Source organism: Maniola hyperantus, chromosome 3 (assembly GCF_902806685.2).
Source record: "Maniola hyperantus chromosome 3, iAphHyp1.2, whole genome shotgun sequence".
NCBI classification, from domain to species: domain Eukaryota; kingdom Metazoa; phylum Arthropoda; class Insecta; order Lepidoptera; family Nymphalidae; genus Maniola; species Maniola hyperantus.
The window spans coordinates 13,991,617-14,011,323 of record NC_048538.1 but is presented as its reverse complement, the minus strand read 5'-3'; the positions used below and the strand labels follow the sequence as shown (position 1 = coordinate 14,011,323).

The 19,707-nt window shown below is 38.2% G+C and overlaps 2 protein-coding genes across 7 annotated transcripts in view; one reads left to right on the top strand and one right to left on the bottom strand.

Moving 5' to 3' along the window:
- Positions 1-13,790, bottom strand: part of LOC117996461 (E3 ubiquitin-protein ligase TRIM37-like) — a 22,853-nt gene extending 9,063 nt beyond the window's left edge. For 2 of the 5 annotated variants that reach the window (XM_069509407.1, XM_069509408.1), the window contains exons 1-10: positions 13,000-13,328; positions 12,655-12,914; positions 11,870-12,080; positions 11,283-11,491; positions 10,936-11,043; positions 9,877-10,098; positions 4,251-4,430; positions 3,373-3,487; positions 2,177-2,396; positions 1,190-1,310 (exon numbers count right to left, since the gene is read on the bottom strand). In XM_069509407.1, coding sequence (XP_069365508.1) covers positions 1,190-1,310; positions 2,177-2,396; positions 3,373-3,487; positions 4,251-4,430; positions 9,877-10,098; positions 10,936-11,043; positions 11,283-11,491; positions 11,870-12,080; positions 12,655-12,914; positions 13,000-13,053 — 1,700 coding nt within the window. In that variant the 5' untranslated portion in view covers positions 13,054-13,328. The other 3 variants (XM_069509406.1, XM_069509409.1, XM_034984519.2) reach the window with 3 other exon arrangements.
- Cox10 (Cytochrome c oxidase assembly factor 10) lies at positions 13,722-19,707 on the top strand. Of its 2 annotated transcripts, none has more exons than XM_069509433.1 (8): positions 13,722-13,740; positions 14,502-14,641; positions 15,251-15,458; positions 16,000-16,195; positions 16,489-16,664; positions 17,045-17,224; positions 17,796-17,930; positions 18,312-19,707. In XM_069509433.1, the coding sequence occupies exons 2-8, from the start codon at positions 14,552-14,554 to the stop codon at positions 18,554-18,556; spliced, it is 1,230 nt and encodes a 409-aa protein (XP_069365534.1). In that variant the 5' UTR covers positions 13,722-13,740; positions 14,502-14,551; the 3' UTR covers positions 18,557-19,707. The 2 variants fall into 2 exon arrangements, with proteins under 2 accessions (XP_069365534.1, XP_034840171.1); XM_034984280.2 differs by lacking the exon at positions 13,722-13,740 and adding an exon at positions 13,835-13,983.

The window sequence follows — 19,707 nt, the reverse complement described above, 5'->3', positions numbered from 1 at the left end:
AATAAAACTGTAACAGGTCCAATTCTGTACATTGAAGATATTTTGAAAATTTTTTTTCGAGGGCATTCTATAATCGATACTGAACCCAAAACTGTAATTTTTTTCATTTTTGTCTGTCTGTCTGTCGGTCTGTCTGTCTGTCTGTCTGTCTGTCTGTATCACGGCCGCGCATCACGCTGAAACTACTGAATGGATTCCAATGAAACTTAATACGATTTGAAAAGTATCCTATGTTCTTCCTCATAGTATGACCATACTATGAGGAAGAACATAGGATACTTTTTATCCCGAAATTCAGCATGGTTCCCTTAGGAGAGGGGTTGAAAGTTAAAATGTATACTGAGCTGTAATTCATTAACGCGTAGTCCGATTTCATTCATTCTTTTTTTGTTAGAAAGGGGATATTTTAAAAATTGTTCCGTAAATATTTCAACGTCATCGGTTTTTAACCAACTGTCAAAAAGGAGGTGGTTCTTTTTTCTACATCGATTTTTTCGAGGTTTCTGGACCGATTTGCAAAATTTTTCTTTAAATCAACAGAAGAAGTTTTCGTGGTAGTCTGATAGTGAATTGCTATTAAAAAAAAATAAAAAAATTGAATCGACTGTTAGGCAGAACGAAGTTGGCCGGGTCAGCTAGTCTAATTATATAAATGGAAAAGCTGACTGGCTGACTGACTGATCTATCAACACTCAAAGTACTGGACAGACCGTGCCGGAATGCAGATAGCCTTTATGACGAAAATATCCGCTAAGGATTTTCGAAAATTCAACCACTAAGGGGGGTGAAATAGGGGTTTGAAATTTGTGTAGTCCACGTGGACAAAGTGTGGGCATAAGCTAGTACCGTTATAATTTGAAACTAGATGAGACGAAAAAGCGACACTAAAAAGAGCCCACAACAAACACACGGGTATTCTTTTAAGGGTTCCGTTCCGAAGTGGATTATTAATAATACGTATCCCGTTGGCAACGGGACCGTATTATTAAGTCTTCGCTGTCTGACCGTCCGTCTGACTGTCTGTCCGTCCGTCCGTCTGTTTGTCAGCGGGCTGTATCTCATGATCCGTAATAGGTAGAAAGTTGAAATTTTCACAGAATGTCTACGAGTCCGACTCGCAATTGGGCTTTTTATTATAATAACCTTTTCACATGGAACTATATTAAAGCTGTCAGATATAGTATGGTACCTGGAAGTGGAAGGTAAGTTGGGCGGAGAGTCGAGCGCGTGTTGCGCGGCGCGCGCGCGCTCGCTGTAGTCGCCGAAGCGACACACCGCGCCGGCGCACGGCTCGTCGAACACGCTAGCGCCTACCAGAGACAACATTCATTATCGTCGTGATCAACACAATACAGAATAACACAGAAAGTTGACCCTATGTGGGATCTCGTACCAAAAATAATTTTGTACGAGGTCACACATAGGGTCTTGCTCATTATGGTACCAATGCAAATATTTTTTATCAATGACGATACGTAATCGAACATGCCGCGAATGGGTTTAATAAAATCAAGACAAGCTCTTAACTCTTAAGTTAGCTCTTAACTGCGATCTCACTTGATGGTAAGTGATGATGCAATCTCTAGTGTGGCGGTTTCATTAAACTCATACCCCTGACCGGTTTCTACACGGCATCGTATCGGAACACTAAATCGCTTGGCGGCATGACTTTACCGGTAGGGTGGTAACTAGCCGAACCTCCCACCAGACTAGACCAGAGAAAATTTAGAAAATATAAATTCCCAAATTGATCCTGCCAGGAGTGGCACCCGGAACATCCCACTTATCCCGAGACCATAGCGCTTACCACTGTGCCAGGAAGGTCGTCAAATATAATAAGATATACATCATCATGATCGACCCATCGCCGGCTCACTACAGAACACGGGTCTCCTCTCAGAGTGAGAAGGGTTTTGGCCATAGACTACCAGGCTGGCCATGTGCGGATTGATAGACTTCACACACCTTTGAGAACATTATAGAGAACTCTCAAGCATGCAGGTTTGTTTGTCTCACGATGTTTTCCTTCACCGGTAAAGCAAGTGATATTTATTTAATTAAAACGCATATAACTCCGAAAAGTTAGAGGTGCGGACCCGGAATCGAACCCCCGACCTCCGATTAGAAGGCGGACGTCCTAACCACTAGGCTATCACAGCTTATAAGATAGACTGACCTGGGTTGATCAACCGCTGGCCACTCATCATGTTGTGGGGCATGTTGAACTTCCACTGGTTGCCGTAGATCACGTCGCTGAGGCTGTTGCCGTCGACGGGGTTGTTCTGCGAGGGGTTGTCTGCTTCATTGGTGGCAGCATTGGACTGTGACGTCACCGGACTGTTTGGCGTCGCGCGGGTCGCCACTATCGTGTTGCGAGACATTTCCAATGTCAAGCGCTGACAAAGAAAGAGACATAGGGAGATTTTTATTCAAATAAACTCTTATAAAAAAATGTTAAGGACAAGAATACAGAAAAATAGTTAAGGACAAAAATACCTCACTGCAATCCACGCCACACAATTGGGTATTTTCCTACTTTTGAATTTGATAAATACTATTACTTTATTATAAACTAGCTTATGCTCGCGACTTCGTCCGCGTGGACTACAAAATTTCAAAACCCTATTTCACCCCCTTAGGAGTTGAATTTTCAAAAATCCTTTCTTAGCGGATGCCTACGTCATAATAGGTATCTGCATGCCAAATTTCAGCCCGATCCGTCCAGTAGTTTGAGCTGTGCGTTGATACATCAGTCAGTCAGTCAGTCAGTCATTCAGTCAGTCAGTCAGTCAGTCACCTTTTCCTTTTATATATATAGACTAGGATATAAATAATGATGTACGCTGAAAAAATATTAAAATCCAACAAAGATTTATAAAGTTACAGGCATTTTAATTTTAGAGTGGGAGGGTCTTCTATCCCTTTCTCGCAAAAGGAAAATTTGTATGACACCGCACGAAGCTAAGGCATTAGTAAGGTGTGACGTCAAAATTCTATATCGCTATCTCTGTCTAATCAGAAATATTTAATTGCTTATAACTTTTTTGTTATTTGATCGATTTAATTAGCTTTACCGGTGAAGGAAAACATCGTGAGGAAACCTGCATGCCTGAGAGTTCTCCATAATGTTCTCAAAGGTGTGTGAAGTCTGCCAATCGGCACTTGGCCAGCGTGGTAGACTAGGCCAAAAGATTTCTCACTCTGAGAGAAGACCCGTGCTCTGTAGTGAGCCGGCGATGGGTTGACCATGATGATGATGATGATCATTATTATTAAGGTCGGATCCGAAGAAGTGTATTCCTGACGTAGTAACTATTATACAATCGATATTTAATTACTTAGAGAAATAATAATTATTCGTTATTAAAATACCTCTTTGAGATCATTGATTTGTAGCGTCTGCTGATTCTGCTTAGTAATCAACTGAGTTATGTACCACTGCTGGTCGCGACACCGCTGGTAGAACGTCGGCGGACGCACTTGGAACCTAGTAAGATTAAATAAAATGACTGTATTTCTTCATCTTACATCATACTTCAAAAAAACCACTACAGCTGTTAAAAAGTAATTTGAAAAATTGGGTATAGTACGCGGCCGAAAATAATGTACATCGGCCTTTTAGAATGACATTTCGGCTTCGTAGAGCGTTTTCTCAGTCACTCATACCTATATGACGTTTTATGACTGCTCTACAAATCTGCTATCTCCTTCTAAAGGTCGATGTACATTACTTTCTGCCGCGTACTGTGCATAGGTATTTTAAAGTCAGTCCTGAATAAAAATATAAACCACAATGGCACGGCACGATTGTCTGAGTTATACACTGGATGATACCCGCGAGTTCGTCCGTGCGGATTTAGGTATTTCAAAAATACCTTGGGAACTCTTGGATTTTACGGGATAAAAGTAGCCTATGACCGTCCCTAGGATGCTCTAGGATATCCTAGGGATCCTACCTCAAAATCAGTTCAACAGATGGGACGTAAAAGACAGACAGACAGACATACTTTCGCATTTATAATACCTATTATAGTATGTACTAGATTAAGTACTAGATGATTTAATTTAATTTCAATTTTAAACATCTTTATTACTAAATACAATATTAAAAAGAATAAAAATGCAGTCTGCGTGGATTTAGATGTTTAGAAACCCAGAGGGAACTCTTTGATTGATTTAATTACATATTTTTAAAACATAATTATTTAAAAATCGAGAATTGAGCGATAAACAGTTTAAAAAAACCACACCTTAATATAAGAGTATCTGTATCAGGATTGAGGTATCCCTCACTAGCGAGCAGATCGAGTCGGAAGAATCGATTGTAGCCCCAACACTCGCCCACTTCGAAGTCCGACGCGAACTCGCGTACGATGTTCTTGGACGGGTCTCGAGAAACTTGGTGGAGCATCTCCACTCGGTATTCGTATCTGTTTGTAAATTAAACACATGTTTTCTATGTTTGCGATTTTGGAATCGATTTTTACCTGATTGATGATGATGTGTTTGTTGGAAAATCGATTCCAAAAATCGTTTTTACCTCATGATGATAGTGAGTGTATGTTGAAAATAGATTATTTCAATTAATATTTTTTTAACCTTAATGCACTATGAAAGTAGAGTCAAATTAGGTAAAAGTAAAAAGTCATTACGCTAAAAAAACAGTTTTTAGAATTTATATCAATAATAGCTTAAAAACTAAACTGTTGCATAACAACACGAAGTAAAAATTACTGGAGTTATTCTTACTGGAGTTTAGAGTTGTATATAAAAATATTGTTTGCTACAATGCTTCAGCCAGAAGAAATTTTCATACATTTTAAGCAGAAGCATAGAGGCCTATACTTAAAACTACAAACAGTAAGTAATCGAATAGTGTATGCATTTTTTCCTCCCTTAAAACTATACTATATTATGGTTTATTAATTGTGTCACACCCTTTAGTAAAATTATGAATTGAGACTTAAAATGAGAAAAAGGAATGAGTATAGTGTATAAATGGTTTTTTGTATTCACATCCTATGATTTACCACCATGAATGTAAAAATAAAGGTGGATCAGGAGCTCCTAATACCTACTTGAAACAAATACCTACATATCACAAAAAACTTATAACTTAGAGCGAGAGGTCGGACCACAGTGTCCAACCTCTCGCTCTCGCTCGGCAGTCGAAGTCGAATAAAGGTGTTTGTTTCAAGTATAGTCCGCCAGAGGTTGAGATGGCAATCGGGGTATGAGGCAGGGGGACGCCCTGCACGTCACCCGCGCTCGCCCGCAACGGGTTAGCGGGGGAGCTGTGCGGGTGTGCGGTGCGTTCCTTCTCCGATTGCCATCTCGACCTGTCGCGTACTATATTGGAAATAAAATCTCCACTTACTTCTACTTCCTGTTTACCACAAAAGAAAGTTAAAAATAAGGTTGTCATGCCGCCGATCCCACTGCCGATGCAGAATAACGCGGAACTTGGAACTCTGCACAGTACAGACACTGTGTATAGTATGCGATCTTGGACGATCTAACCTAAGGACGCGCCTCGCATGATTATTCCCCTCTGTCAATAGTAATGGATTTTTAATCCACTGCGTTTATAAACACTGTTTGCGGAATCGATTTTGTCATTGTCAGAATCGTTTTCGATGTGTGACGACGTCTTACACGCTGGGTGAAAAATGCCTGTTTGTGCCGTTAGTGAGTGCAAGAACAAATCAAACACATCAAATTTACAAAAAGATGGAATTTCATTTCATAAGTAAGTATTTTTGGTGTAATAAACGCTTTCTATAAATTAAATTACTTAAATTATTATAATAAAATAACAATCGAGAACTTTACCGATTCAGTAATTGAGTACGTAATAATTCGGTAGAAACGAGTCACACTTCCCACGAGACTATATTTTGTTTTTTCTAAACAATTGCAACCCTCGTTATATACAAATTAGGTTAAAATTTGAATACGCGTGAACAGCATGAAATTACGTAGTAGTAAAAATAACACTAGTCTCGTGGGAAGTGCGGTATACTAAAGACGGAGAGCCAGCGCCCAAAAAACTGTTTGAATTTACTAAGGCTAATTTTTTGCGCATACTGACCAGCTCTGTCCCCATATTCTGCTGACTAACCATTACAACTTTTATTTATAAGCAATATACAAGTTATATAACAATTTTCAGCCTTAGTAAATTCATTTTATTACCTCGCAGGTACGACACCTTTAATAGCGCACCTGAGTCACTGTTCTCAGGTTCACTTGACTGACCGCAGTATGTTTGTGTACGCAACCATTCTAATGAACTATAAAAAAATTAGCCTTAGTAAATTCAAACAGTATTTTGGGCCCTGGCTCTCCGTCTATAGTATACCGCACTCCCCACGAGACTATAGTGTTATTTTTACAAAATTTTTCAGTATTAGATTTAATTGCATAGGACATAAGGTTCGATTTTTAAGAATCATGTGATAGTGATTGCGGTTCGATTATCGATATCGATGAAAACATTTTCTTTATTATTAACGACTAAATTACCGTCTTCAAGTCAAGTAAAGAATAGTTATTATTAATTACCACAATTTTTTCGCTACCTATACTTGTAATAAAACTGGTCGATTTCTGTGATTTCACGTACTTAATACATTTAAAAAAATATTAAAGCAACGCAATTTTAGTGATAGGCGAGAAACGGGGTAGGGTGTCTCTGAACTGGGTAATTTGTAGCTAAAAGGTGTACCTTTCTCAAGGATGAGGATTAGGTAATAATTTATCATAATCGTTTTATTTTTACAGATTTCGATATTTTTACAGAGAGAATCGCCAAGAATATACATAACATTAACCTAATGGTAAATAATGACGTGTTAAAAATAGAAGAGGCCACCGTGTGTGTTTACTAATTTATTTTCATAGTATCATATCTGTCTTATGGAATTTTGCTGTGGGGTAAAAGCGGCAGGTATTGAGAAAATTTATTGCATTGCTAATTTGTAAGGGCAATACGTGTAATATTTAATAACTTACATTTAATTTTTTTGGACAAAGAGTACACCATATTGGAATTACCATGTAAACCCAATGTGCAATAAATAAATGATTGATTGGAAAGAAAAAAACATTTTATTGATTGATATACCTACTAATTATGTTTGGTAGGCTTTTGCGCGGTCAGGTTTATTTTGTATTATATAATAATATAAGTCATTAATAAGCACATTTTCACTATCGAAATTTTAAATGAAAATTTCATTATAAAAAAAATACAAAAGATTAAAAATGATATAAAATAAGTAAAAAAGTATGTGCATATTTTTTAAATAAATATTTTTCTTATTTTTACGTTGCATTATTAGTTTTTGGGATAATTACCTATTAAGTGAGGTGAATGTATGCAAGAATACGCTATGCTGACCAAACACTGGTTTTAAGTAATTAAATACGAGTAATAAATTCTTACTTCTACTTTTGTTTCTGCAAAACTATCGATATATTTTAAAATATCGATACGGTAGCATCGCAAATCAATTTGACTGTCTTACACTCGTAATGTCTTTGTATGTTGATGTATATAACTTATTAGTGTGCGTAAAATGTAGTAGTGTTGAAGATTTAGATATGTGTGTGTTAATAATGACACAAAACTTTGTTGAGTGAGTGTGTCAAGTTGTCTATGTAGTGTTTCCTCGTCCCGCACCAAAAGTGACAGAAATTTTTATTCGTAATATTAGGCGCGTTACAAGTCCATAGGTTAGATCGTCCAAGTATGCGATAGGTCGAGATTACAATCGGGGAGGTAATGCTCCGCACACACGCAGAATTGGGTATTTTCCTACTTTTGAATTTGATAAATATTATTACTTTATTATAAACTACGATAAAAACAAAAAAATTAAAAAATATTAAAATCCAACAAAGATTTACAAAGTTTTACAGGCACTTTAATTTTGGAGTGGGAGAGTCTTCTATCCCTTTCTCGCAAAACGAAAATTTGTATGAAACCGCACGAAGCTAATATGGCATTAGTAAGGTGTGACGTCAAAATGCTAAACGCTATCTCTGTCTAGTCAGAAATATTTAAATGCTTATAACTTTTTGTTATTTGATCGATTTAATTAGTTTTTTCAGTTTACGCCATTATTTCTATCCTAGTTTATAATAAAGTAATAAAAAAATTGGAGTCAAATACCCAATTCTTGCGCTAACCCAGTGCGGGCGAGCGCGAGTGACGTGCGGGTGTGCGGGGCATCTTCGGGCCTTCACTCTAATGACTGGACTTTAAACCACTCTCTGTGGGATCGGCGTCTCAATTTACACAACTTTGGATTGTAAAAAATTTATACCCTGTTCGATCGCTCCTAGCACGCAGAGTCATAAAACGAGGGAAGCAACGCATATTGCGCGCTCCCTTGCACTTACGGGCCTTTTGGCGGTCGTAGTGACAATACAACTTTTTCGATAATTTTTATGCGTAAAGTTAAATAATGCATTTAAGGTTTATGATCCTGCGTGCCAAGGAGGATCGTACGAGATATAATCAGCGAATTCAGCACACAGAAGTCAAAGTTTGGTAGGAACGGACATGCTTGCACACAGATCTGCCACTACAGCTAGATAATGTCGCCGCAACTCACCTCTTGCCTACCCTGAATTTAGTTATGCTTGCAATCACGAAATTTTGCGATTTTTAGTTTTGTTTCTTACATTTGGAAAATATTGGAAAAAAGTAAGGTCATTTTAAGTTTAATTAATAATATTTCTATAATATTTGTCAATGAATAAGTCAAATTGTATAATGAGAAATACAGTCTCTGACTTGAAATTTTGCAACTTTAAGTTCCAACCCTGTGAGTATGAGACATTAAAGATGCAATATACTCATACCCTTGGAAATCTCAAAGATTTACCTGAGAACTAAGGGATGATTTATGCCAGCAAGTGCTGGCATTAATCAAGGGCATCTCCGTGCCGTGTTCGTGCACTGACGCCACATGGTGAAGCATAAACTGCTTCATATAAAATGTTCGTGATATTTTGAATCCGCGCCTCGTCCGCGCGTCGTACGTGGCACGGCCCGCGCCTGCCACGTGCTGGCATTAATCATCCCTAAAGGAGCGCGCGAGAGGACGCGGAGTGTTGTGTTCTTAGTACTTACACAACTGTAAGTTTTTTAAACCTAAACACATTAACCTAAGAGCCGCCGCCGCACATGCCAGGTTTCTAGAAATCAACGGAATCCTAAACCAATAAAATCATTGCATTAGTAAGATTGATCGCACATTACAGCACGCACTGCAAACAACGCACTTTCCAGTTCACAATATGAAATGACGTCATTAGTACGCGTCACCTTTCTCGGTGCGTACTTTTGACGCCGTGAGTCGGGTCTAGACTCCAGAATCCAGACCGACTGAACACGGCTCGCGAGCCAATAGGGATCCACACTGCCAATTCATCCCGACAGGTGGCGCATAAGCAAACCGGCCATATAGATAGCATCATCTGTGGAACCGGCTATATTGAGCTGTCAAACGCCTGTTTTAAAAAAATTTACATGTAAACATTCGAAACCTCTTCAATTTAAGTAAGAAACTAAGATGACAGCTTGCATTGGCCGGAACTTTTGTGGCGCCCTCTGAGATCAGTTTTGCCTGTGGATCCCCGTTTGCCTCGCCCAAACCAACTACCGAGCTCTGCAGTGACGGTATGAGTCGTACTCAAAGGCGCTTCAGTGTGAGGTGCTTGCTCGATGTGGATGGTTGTGACCAGATTTTGCAGACTGAGACAAACTAGCTAAACTGTCCTTATGCTCCTTCAAAGTGCTTTGTCTTAAAACCGTCACGCGTACTATAGTGTGCGATCAACAATAGGTATACAAAGTACCAGGACCGTATAACTGACTTGGAGGTCTCGGGCAGGCCAGCGCTGAGCTCGAGGAAGACGGAGAGGTAGTTGCCGCGCACGACGCCGTTGCCGTCCGGATACACCTTGAGTCGCCATGACAGCCCGTTGACGCGCAAGATCTCCGAGTACACGGGCAACGCCTTGTGCTGCAGCTGCGTGAAGTTGGCCAGAGGGAACGTGCTGCTGTCGTAGCTCGGCACGATTTCACTGTTCATAAATAAACACTGATGTTTAAATTTTTGTCAGTGAAGACTCCCATTGGAGTTCTGTAGGGCGATTGCCTAAAACCCGCATCAATCATTATTACAATCTCAGTTGTTGTGGTTGAATTTGTGCGATTCTTGTTGCAACAATGCATTGTAGCCAATAGTGAGCGAGCGTCAACTAATCAGAGGTGATTGCGATCGTGACAGTGTAGCTGTCATTCTCCCGCAGTCGCGCAGCTGTATGCAAAACACACAGACTGTAATCTGACCTTTTGATAAGTATTGTAGTGATTTCAGACTTCGATTTGACAGATGTTGCCAATGAGAATTGTGGTGCCCCACTACCTTCCCCCCCAGCGCGTGAGAGCACCACAATTCCGTGGGACACAGCCAAAGAACACACAAATCAAATCTGCAAATTTTGCAAATAATCCTTTGGTGCCTGCACCATCAAGTATATGGGATCATATAATTCAAACGAGCCCGTATTCGGGCAAATTATAGCAGTATAAAGAACTAGTAAAGAAGTATTGGTTGCTTGAATTTAACTGAAATCATTCAGGTACCTGAATATGATTGATGAAGTTGTACGACTATGAGTTAATTAGTCAATAGTTGTGACCATGATCTAAAACAGCTTAACGGCGATTACGCACTGTACTTCTGTCATCCGAGTTCTATCCGTCACTCCCTATAAGCTCCCATACAAAACAAAAAGGAACGTATTTTCACGGACTCGGATCGGATGAGTGCATAACCGCCGCTAGACTAAGAACTCGGATGGGCTTAAATAAAATTAATTTGTGTATTAAATTAACGTAATCAAATTAATACTTGCCTATGAAAATCGGCCGGTACAGGCGCAGTGACGAAACTAGCCATTGGCTTTTTGCGTACTTGATGGATCATTTTAGATAGCTCGCTGCTTTTTGCTATCAGTTCAGACCTAGAAAATGACAAAATACTGACTGTTATTTCTATAATATTGACATCAACAAGGTTTTAAACTTGCTGAGACTTGTCAAATTTCTTTTTTTAAGTCAGTTTTAAAAAAATGTCTAGGTATCTAGACTAGGTTTGACAGTTCAAAATTAAATTAGGTTTCTCTATCCTTTTCTTATAACATTAGAAAGAAAAAGATGTCAATACTCTAAAATTTAGTTCAGAGTCAGCACCAATGATTACCTAGTACTGGTATGAAGCTGGTGGTCAACTTCCTGGAGCAAATGCTCCAGCTGCTCAGTCTCTTGTGTGAGGCTGTTCTTCTGCCCCATCAAAGTGAGCAGCTTGGCTTTCAGGGCAGAGTCCAGCCGAGAGATCATCAGTTCTACGGCGTTCCGGATCTCACGCACACGCTCGTCCTTGGCTGAACGCACTGATTCCACATTCCGTTCCTAAAAAAACTTTTGGATTTAAACGTTTAAATAAGTTATTTTGGGTACTATCAATTCATTCTTAATTTGAGTCATTTTGAAAACTGCATTAAAAACACAATTAGAATTTTTCAATAAAATTTTCATTCAAGTTAACAAATGTCAAGACTTTTTGACTTTACTTAATCATTTTCATTATTATAAACAAATTGATGCCTGCGACCCTGTGGCATGCATGTAGGTATTTGAAAATCCAGTAGGAATATAGGTAGCGATAATCATGATTTCTAATTATGTAGAAACAGGAAGATACCAAGTGCCCTTCACATTTACACTAAAAAACAATGTTAAGTGAATAGCTAAAGGATAATGTATAACTTAGTTATTTGTTTTGCTCACCACATCCTGTACTAGACTAATAAGTTCCATGAGTCTACGCCTCAGCTGTGACACCTCGTCTCGTATCTGAGTCACATGTTGGTCGTACACCTCTTCCAAAGGTTTGAAGGTATGGCCCGAGTGCATCCCACCCCACAAGGCACACTGGTGGCAGATGCACCGACGGCAAGTCCAGCAATAGACGGTCAGCTTCTCTTGATGAGTTGGACATCTAATAGTTGTATTAAGTTATTTAGCCAACATATTATACTACCTTCTTTATCCTAACATGCTTCTATGATGCTATCTTCCTCTGCTTATTGTTGCAAGTTCATTTATTTATTTTAATCTCATTCATAAATTCACAATGAGAAAACATCCTGATATAGTGTAGATAAAATAAGTAGTCCAATCTGAACATGAGGCTTATGACTGTGCATTGTTGTACAAAAACAGATCTCAGCCAGGTTTGTGTGTTTAATCCTTAGTGTATGACCTGTGCAAACCACTATTATGCAACTTCAGATTGGACTTGTTTTATGTGCACTATGCTGAAATAAGTCTTATTAGCTGTGGAGAATGTGTATGCTTTGTTTACAAGCATACAGATTCTCATAATGTGTATGCTTGTAAACAAAGTCAAGAAAAAAACAGCTTTTACTTCGCTTTGCTTTAAACAATCAATTCTGAAGAATCATACATTGTCTTATGCTTTCTGCTATAACACCTGACTGAGGTGACTACAACAAACTTTGATTATTGATAAATTAAGATCAATTTAACTCAAACAGTGAATAAAGATTTACCTGTCGCGAAAATTGTCCCTCTGACAAGCAGAATTAGTTTGTTGCATGCTCTCTATTTGCTGAGTGACCTCCTCAACCCAGCGACAGTTCACCAGCTCATGGAGGTGCAGGGCTGCGCGGCAGTGCGGGCACTGCGAGCGTTGCTCCGTGAGCCATCGCCGCACGCACGCATAGCAGCAGAGCTTTGAACAGTGGGGGCAAAGGTGTGCGTCCACCAGCTTCTCCATACAGATGAAGCATCGGAACACCTCTGCCAACGTCTGAAAATCCCATAACCATCGTTCCACACACCTCACGGGTCAAGTTTAACTAACTGTCAACGGAAAGTAGGCCAAATCGATTTACCTCGACGATCTGCTCCTCGCCATTTCCATTTGCTTTTTCTCCTCTCGTAGCCATGTTTATGATTCACTTTCCGAATCAGGGATGAGATATATTATCCACCATAATTTGGACAATTTTTATAAGCTTCTAAAACAGTAATAAGGCCAAGAGAATATAATCAGTACAATAAGACATGTTTCGCAATGCGAGCGTCAAGTCAACAACGAGAAAATAACTTCCGTGTTCGAATCACTTCGAATCTCGAATCTCTATCGAAATCAAAATAAAAACAAAAAAAATATGTTGCTACGTTTTGCTTCTAAATTCCCAAAATATTTACTTTGAAACAAAAAGTTACTTACCTTTACCTGTTTCGAATTATTGAATACCTAGCTTTTTCAGCCAGACTGTTTTTAACTGCCACATTACATTTTTAACTTTTGAAAAAACTCACCCTATATTGCACAAAAGACTGAAATTCAAATTTTCAAAGGAAATATTATTTTTTATTTTACCCACATTTGGGAAAATATTAAATGTGAATTTATATTTAAATTTAACTAGTCTGTGGAATGCGCGTAGAGTAGACCACAGAGTACATCATTAGTATATTATCTATGGAGTACATGTAGACCACAGATAACTCTGTATTGTTTTTTTTTAATTTGCCATTTTCTAAACAAAATTATTTTTATAAAAACTACGATTACAATGAAAATGGTTTCAATTGTTATGAAAAATAATTTTGAAAATACTTCCAAGGTACCTACCATGAGAAATAAAATAAAAATTCAACCTGTTCTTGACTTCTTGTTTCTACACATAATCTTATCATTTGAATGATATGACGTAACATATTAATGAACGTCCTCCAGATTTCAGGGGACAGGGGTTACCTAAATAACCTAAAAGTATTTTGATTTTCCAATTTTCCTCATAAAAATATTGTTTGTTTGATAAGTGTCGAGTGTGATTATAGTTTCTGGGAAATAACCATGTTTTTATGTAGGTGTTTTTTATGTAATTGTAACCTTAAAACGACTTTATTAGAGATAGTACGGTTTCCACTAATATCTTGTTTTGCAGCATACTTTACCGCAATATCGTTGCGGTATCCCTCATACTGATCTCTCAATTGTTTTCATATTATATTATATAAATTCTAATGTGTAAGGGTTTTGCCAGTTTTATTTATTGCACAAAGTTGAAACATACAAATTGTAAACATTAGTTTCTTATAGTTTTTCTGTTCTGTGGGAGCTTCTTTGTAGTTCTACATAAACTCTAAAATTGTACTTGATACACGCGGTTTTACTTGAATTGTTTTTAAACAGGTACATACATTGTAAATATCAATTTGTGAACATAAGTTTTACTATAGGAAACCCCTAAGTCTAGCCTGGATTTGAAACTGTTCCTAGTGCTACACAATGTAACAACTACACCATCACACCTTTTTAGGATATAGATCTATTCTAAATAAGTTAGGGTTCCTACTTAATAACATCTTAATGTAATTTCAGAATGTTGCTGACTTAAAATACTTTCTTCAGTGAACCCCTACATAGTGAACATGTCCTATCTAAAGGTGCTTCACTGCACTCTGTGTATCAAACAAGGAGCCTTTAATCTTTCTAATAAGTCAGTGCTGTTAAAAATTGGAGTAAGTTACAATTTTGTACCTAATAATTATCTTGTCTGGTTATTCTTCATATTTTAATCATTTATGTAACTTATGTAAGTAAATATAATAAATATAAGTACTTAATTAGTGAAATGAATGTCTGATGAATTTTCTCTCTGATGTTGAGGTAGTCTAACGGCGGTTACACACTCATCTAATACGAGTCCTTGAAAATATGTTCCTTTTTGTTTTCTATGGGAGCTTATGACATGTGTAGATAATCGCTGGTATCGCCGGATAGAACTCTGATGATGGAAGTGCAGTGCGTAGTCGCTGTAAGGCATTGTTGGCACAGCATACTTGATGCATTGGTGAATGACTGGACCCAACTATCTATAGACCGGAATAAATGGAAGGTTGAAAGGAAATCCTTTGCCTTAAACAGAATAATGAATAATTAATATAACAAATAACAAATAAAAATTATAACTATAAGTAGGCACATACTTTTATTTTTTTACCATTAAATTATAAAACCTTAATGATAATAATTTATAACAATTAAGTATTAAAATCACAATTTTATAACACAAACATTACTATTTAACACTCAAAATATTATTAGCCATAATCATATATTTTTTTTAGAATAAAACACCAATACAGCATCTGGTAAATATTTCCACATCATGCCACCTGAATAGTAATCTACCATTGACTTCCCAAACCACGACGACCAAGGCAAAAAGTAAAAAAGTACCTGAAGACCCAAGAATATGGAAAGAGACTCCAACACATGATATAAAAAATAATTTAGTTCAGTATTGCATGATGTTGTCCAAGTTCAGATTGACATGTAAGTTTTCACATTTTAATGGTGGCATCTAATGATAGAAACACTATGCTTTACTATGATACCTGTGGTTTTGAGGTAAAAAACAATGTTAAGGTTTTTTTAATACTCATCAGTGTATTGATTTTTAGATTTTTTCCTTTACTTGTGTAAAGTAGTATAGATAATTTAAAATTATCATATTAATCATGGTACAATTTACATTTAATATGAATGCGTATATTATATAATTTATTATAAGTATTGATTAAAAAAATATATATATACATATATATAATCTTATTGTAAATGAACAGTATGTTTTTTAAGAATAAATTTCTTTAAGCCTAAATTTCTTTTGAGCCTCAACCGGTAAAGGAGTGGACTGAAAACCGAAAAGTCAACGGTTCAAACCCTGCCCGTTGCACTATTGTCGTACCTACTCCTAGCACAAGCCTGACGCTTAGTTGGAGAGGAAAGGGGAATATTAGTCATTTAACATGGCTAATATTCTTTGTAAAAAAACATTAATGCAGAAAAAATTGAATAAAACATCTCATTCTAGCACTAGTAGTGATGACGTCAATGGCCGGGTACGCGCTGGCGCCGGCACCGTTCGACCTGACAACTTTCGCGCTATGCTCAGTGGGCACCGGCCTGGTCAGCGCCGCGGCCAATGCCGTCAACCAGTACCACGAGATGCCCTTCGACGCGCAGATGTCGCGGACTAAGAATAGGGTGCTAGTTAAAGGATTATTGGAGTAAGTAACTGAGTTTAAGTTACAGATCTACCATTTATGTGCCCAAATAAATAAAACGGGCACTGGTATCTAGTTTAAACACTAGCTCAATTGAGTCCAATTTTCAATGTGAATGTGAAATTTCGACTTCGTACGAATGCAGACCTTGGCGATGCCTTGCAGTACAATAGTAGAAAGGTGAAGAGTTTTTGGATACACTCCATTACATCTTGTAGAATACTGCTAGACAGTTAACAATGTTTAGAATTGACGAGCGCTTCGTCCTGAGTTTTATCAATAGGTATCTGTTTCAGGCCAACCCACGCGATAGGATTCGCAGCTACAACAAGTATGACCGGACTGAGTATACTATACTTTGGTGTGAATCCGCTGACTGCTGCGCTGGGCGCCGGCAACCTTATCCTGTATACGTCAATATACACGCCACTGAAGAGATTATCTATTGTCAACACTTGGCTGGGATCTATTGGTAAATATCTCTTTTCCGAACCAGTGGTAGATGCATCCGACTATTCGTAAGCACTTGTAAAAGTTTATACGAATAAAAAAGATTTTCATTTCATTTCATTTTCATTTTCATTTCATTTCATTTTCATTCATTTTCATTTTACTTCAAGTGGTATTATTTTTGAATCTTGGGAAAATAAAGTATGGAAAAATTATAGGATCACTATTGTTAGTGTTAAAGGTTTTTTGTCTTGAAACAGCTTTTACATCAAGCAGAAAATACTGAATAGTCAATAGTCAATGCTGTGAAAATTCAAGTTTTTAATTAACCTTAACAAAAAGTTACAGCTTTTCAAAGTGAATTTCCGATTGCATATCTTAATAATAATACGCATATTGCAGTGGGTGCGATCCCGCCTCTGATGGGCTGGGCGGGCTGTGCCGGGAGCTTGTCAGCAGGTGCCCTCGTGCTCAGCGCGCTGCTATACTCTTGGCAGTTCCCGCACTTCAACGCGCTGTCGTGGAACCTGCGCCCCGACTACTCGCGCGCGGGATACCGCATGATGGCCGTCACCGACCCTGGTGAGCAGTTCCACTATACCCCCGCGAGTGGTTCGCGCGCTTTTTGTAAAGTCTTGTTAGGGTTTTATAAATGCCCTGGGAACTCTTTGATTTTCCGAGACAAAAGCATTTGGCATCTCCGGGTGCAAGCTATCTGTGTACCTTTTGTCAAAATTGGTTAAACGAAAGAGTTTCTAAAAATACTGTGGTAACTCTGATTATCCGGGATTAGCCTACCTTCCCAAACAAGCTACTTCTCTCTGTACCAAATCTCGTCAAAATCGCTTTAGCGGATAGACCGTGAAAAGTTAGCAGATAGACAGACCGACATTCGCATTTAAAAGCTTACGCTCACTAGCTTATGCTCGCGACTTCGTCCGCGTGGACTACACAAATTTCAAACCCCTATTTCATCCCCTTAAGGGTTGAATTTTCAAAAATCCTTAGTGGATGCCTACGTCATAATAGCCGCATGCCAAATTTCAGCCTGATCCGTCCAGTAGTTTGAGCTGTGCGTTAATAGATCAGGCAGTCAGTCACCTTTTCCTTTTATGTATTTAGATATTAGTATGGATTATATATTTTTTCCCAGCCTTATGCAGACGGGTGGCGCTGAGACACACGGGGATCATAACAGCGACGTGCCTCGCGTCCCCCTACCTCGAGGTCACCAACGTGTGGTTCGCACTCGAATCGCTACCACTTAATATTTATTTTATGTACTTAGGTAATTACTATCTGCATTATTTATTGTAAACTAGACAATGCTCGTGACTTCGTCCGCTTAGATTTAGGTTTTCAAAAATTCCGTGGGCGTGGGAACTTCTGGACTAAAAATAAAATTGGTGATTCCATCTTCAGGATGCAAGCTTACTTTAAAGCTTGTTTAACAAAATCGGTCAAACGAATGGGCCCTAAAAAATTGACAGACAGACACACTTTCGCATTTATATCAGCAATATCAGTATGGATTAAAGTGTGTTAAAAATAATCCTTCAAAAACTATATTACAATATCAGTTTCCTGTGTGATTGGCTAGTCTTTGTGACTGCCTTGGCCTAAGTTCAATCAGGACAACATCATTATAATAAAGTAAAAACTTTTTCAGCTTGGGAGTTCTATAAGAAATCGGACAGTGGCAGTTCCAGGAAGCTCTTCAGATTCTCTCTAATACACCTGCCTGCACTCATGTTTCTGATGCTAGTCAACAAGAAATACTGGCCTTCGAGCGATACTCAGGAACAGGACTTGGTGAAGCTACAGGATGTTAAACACACGGAGGCTAAGAGAATAACGGTTCTGCCGAGAGGGCCAGTGGTGGCAGCGCAAGACACTAGTACGGTTCACAAATGATGGTGCAAACAAATTACTGTAATGTAGTGTGTCGTAACCATCGTCGTCATTAAAGCGAAATGCGTCCCAAAAGCGGTGTTGAGACACATTTCTGATGTTCGAATAATCAAGTTTTGGCCTCAAAAACTACAAATTTGTTTATTTATTTTTTAAGTATTATAAAAATTAAAGATATTCTTTAGTGAATTACGAGAGCCAAAACACGATTGGCACAATTTGGCTCGATACAAAAAGATCGCATTTTTTACATGAACGTTATGAGAAAAACCAGCTTTATTCGACTGATATAAAACCATTTTCAATAAATTTCGTATTTACGTTCCAACGTTTAATACACTAAAGGGATTACTTTATGGTAACAGAGGACATAGAATTTAAAATATAAATATTTATAATAAGCGTGCAACTGCGCTCGGGAGGCGCAGACTATCGCTCCCGTACCCCGTCAGTCGCTCGCAACGTGTCTTTGAGAACACCCGTGTACAACTTCAATCCCATACTCTACTGCTGGACATGGGTCCCACACGCCACGTGCATGCGATGTCTGAAGCCAGCATCTCTGGTATTAAGTATCTTATCTATGATCCAGCGGCTCTCTGCGACTCTGATGTCTGTCCACCTAGTGGGGGGTCTGATAACTGGAGCAATATTAGTCGTATTAACCATACCATGAAATGATTATTTATTTTTATTTGAACCTGCTTATTATTGCCAGAGCACCATGACAGGATAGTTTGCACTTTTTCATTTAAAATGTATGAGATTGCCTTGTGCATTGCGACACGCCACAACACATCAGTGTGTTTGCACCTTAAGGTGATCGCATATATACCATCGCATCGGGCACACGAATATCGTCAGCGCAGATTGTTTGCCGCGTTTCAGTACTGAAAAATGTGTCCTTTAGAGCCGTATGCAATCACCTTAGATCTACAAAATGGTAGATAATTTTAGTTTCCTTTTTTTCTGTAAATAATGTACAATGTTTTGTGATGTTATTTATAGAGTCTGTGTAAGATAAAATCACCTTTATGCAAATATTTGTTAAGAATTTAAGTTGTATTTTTTGATGTTGGGCTAGTTCCTTTATTGATGCATAGAAGGAGTAAATAAAATAGACAGAAATAATAAATCCTTATATTTATTTTGTT

Excerpts from the sequence above, each read along its gene's own strand:
- Cox10 (XM_069509433.1), top strand. The coding sequence starts at position 14,552 with ATGTCCTATCTAAAGGTGCTTCACTGCACTCTGTGTATCAAACAAGGA. Across the intron at positions 14,642-15,250 it reads CAGTGCTGTTAAAAATTGGA|AATAAAACACCAATACAGCA; the intron begins GTAAGTTACAAT and ends TATTTTTTTTAG. Across the intron at positions 17,225-17,795 it reads GATGGCCGTCACCGACCCTG|CCTTATGCAGACGGGTGGCG; the intron begins GTGAGCAGTTCC and ends ATTTTTTCCCAG.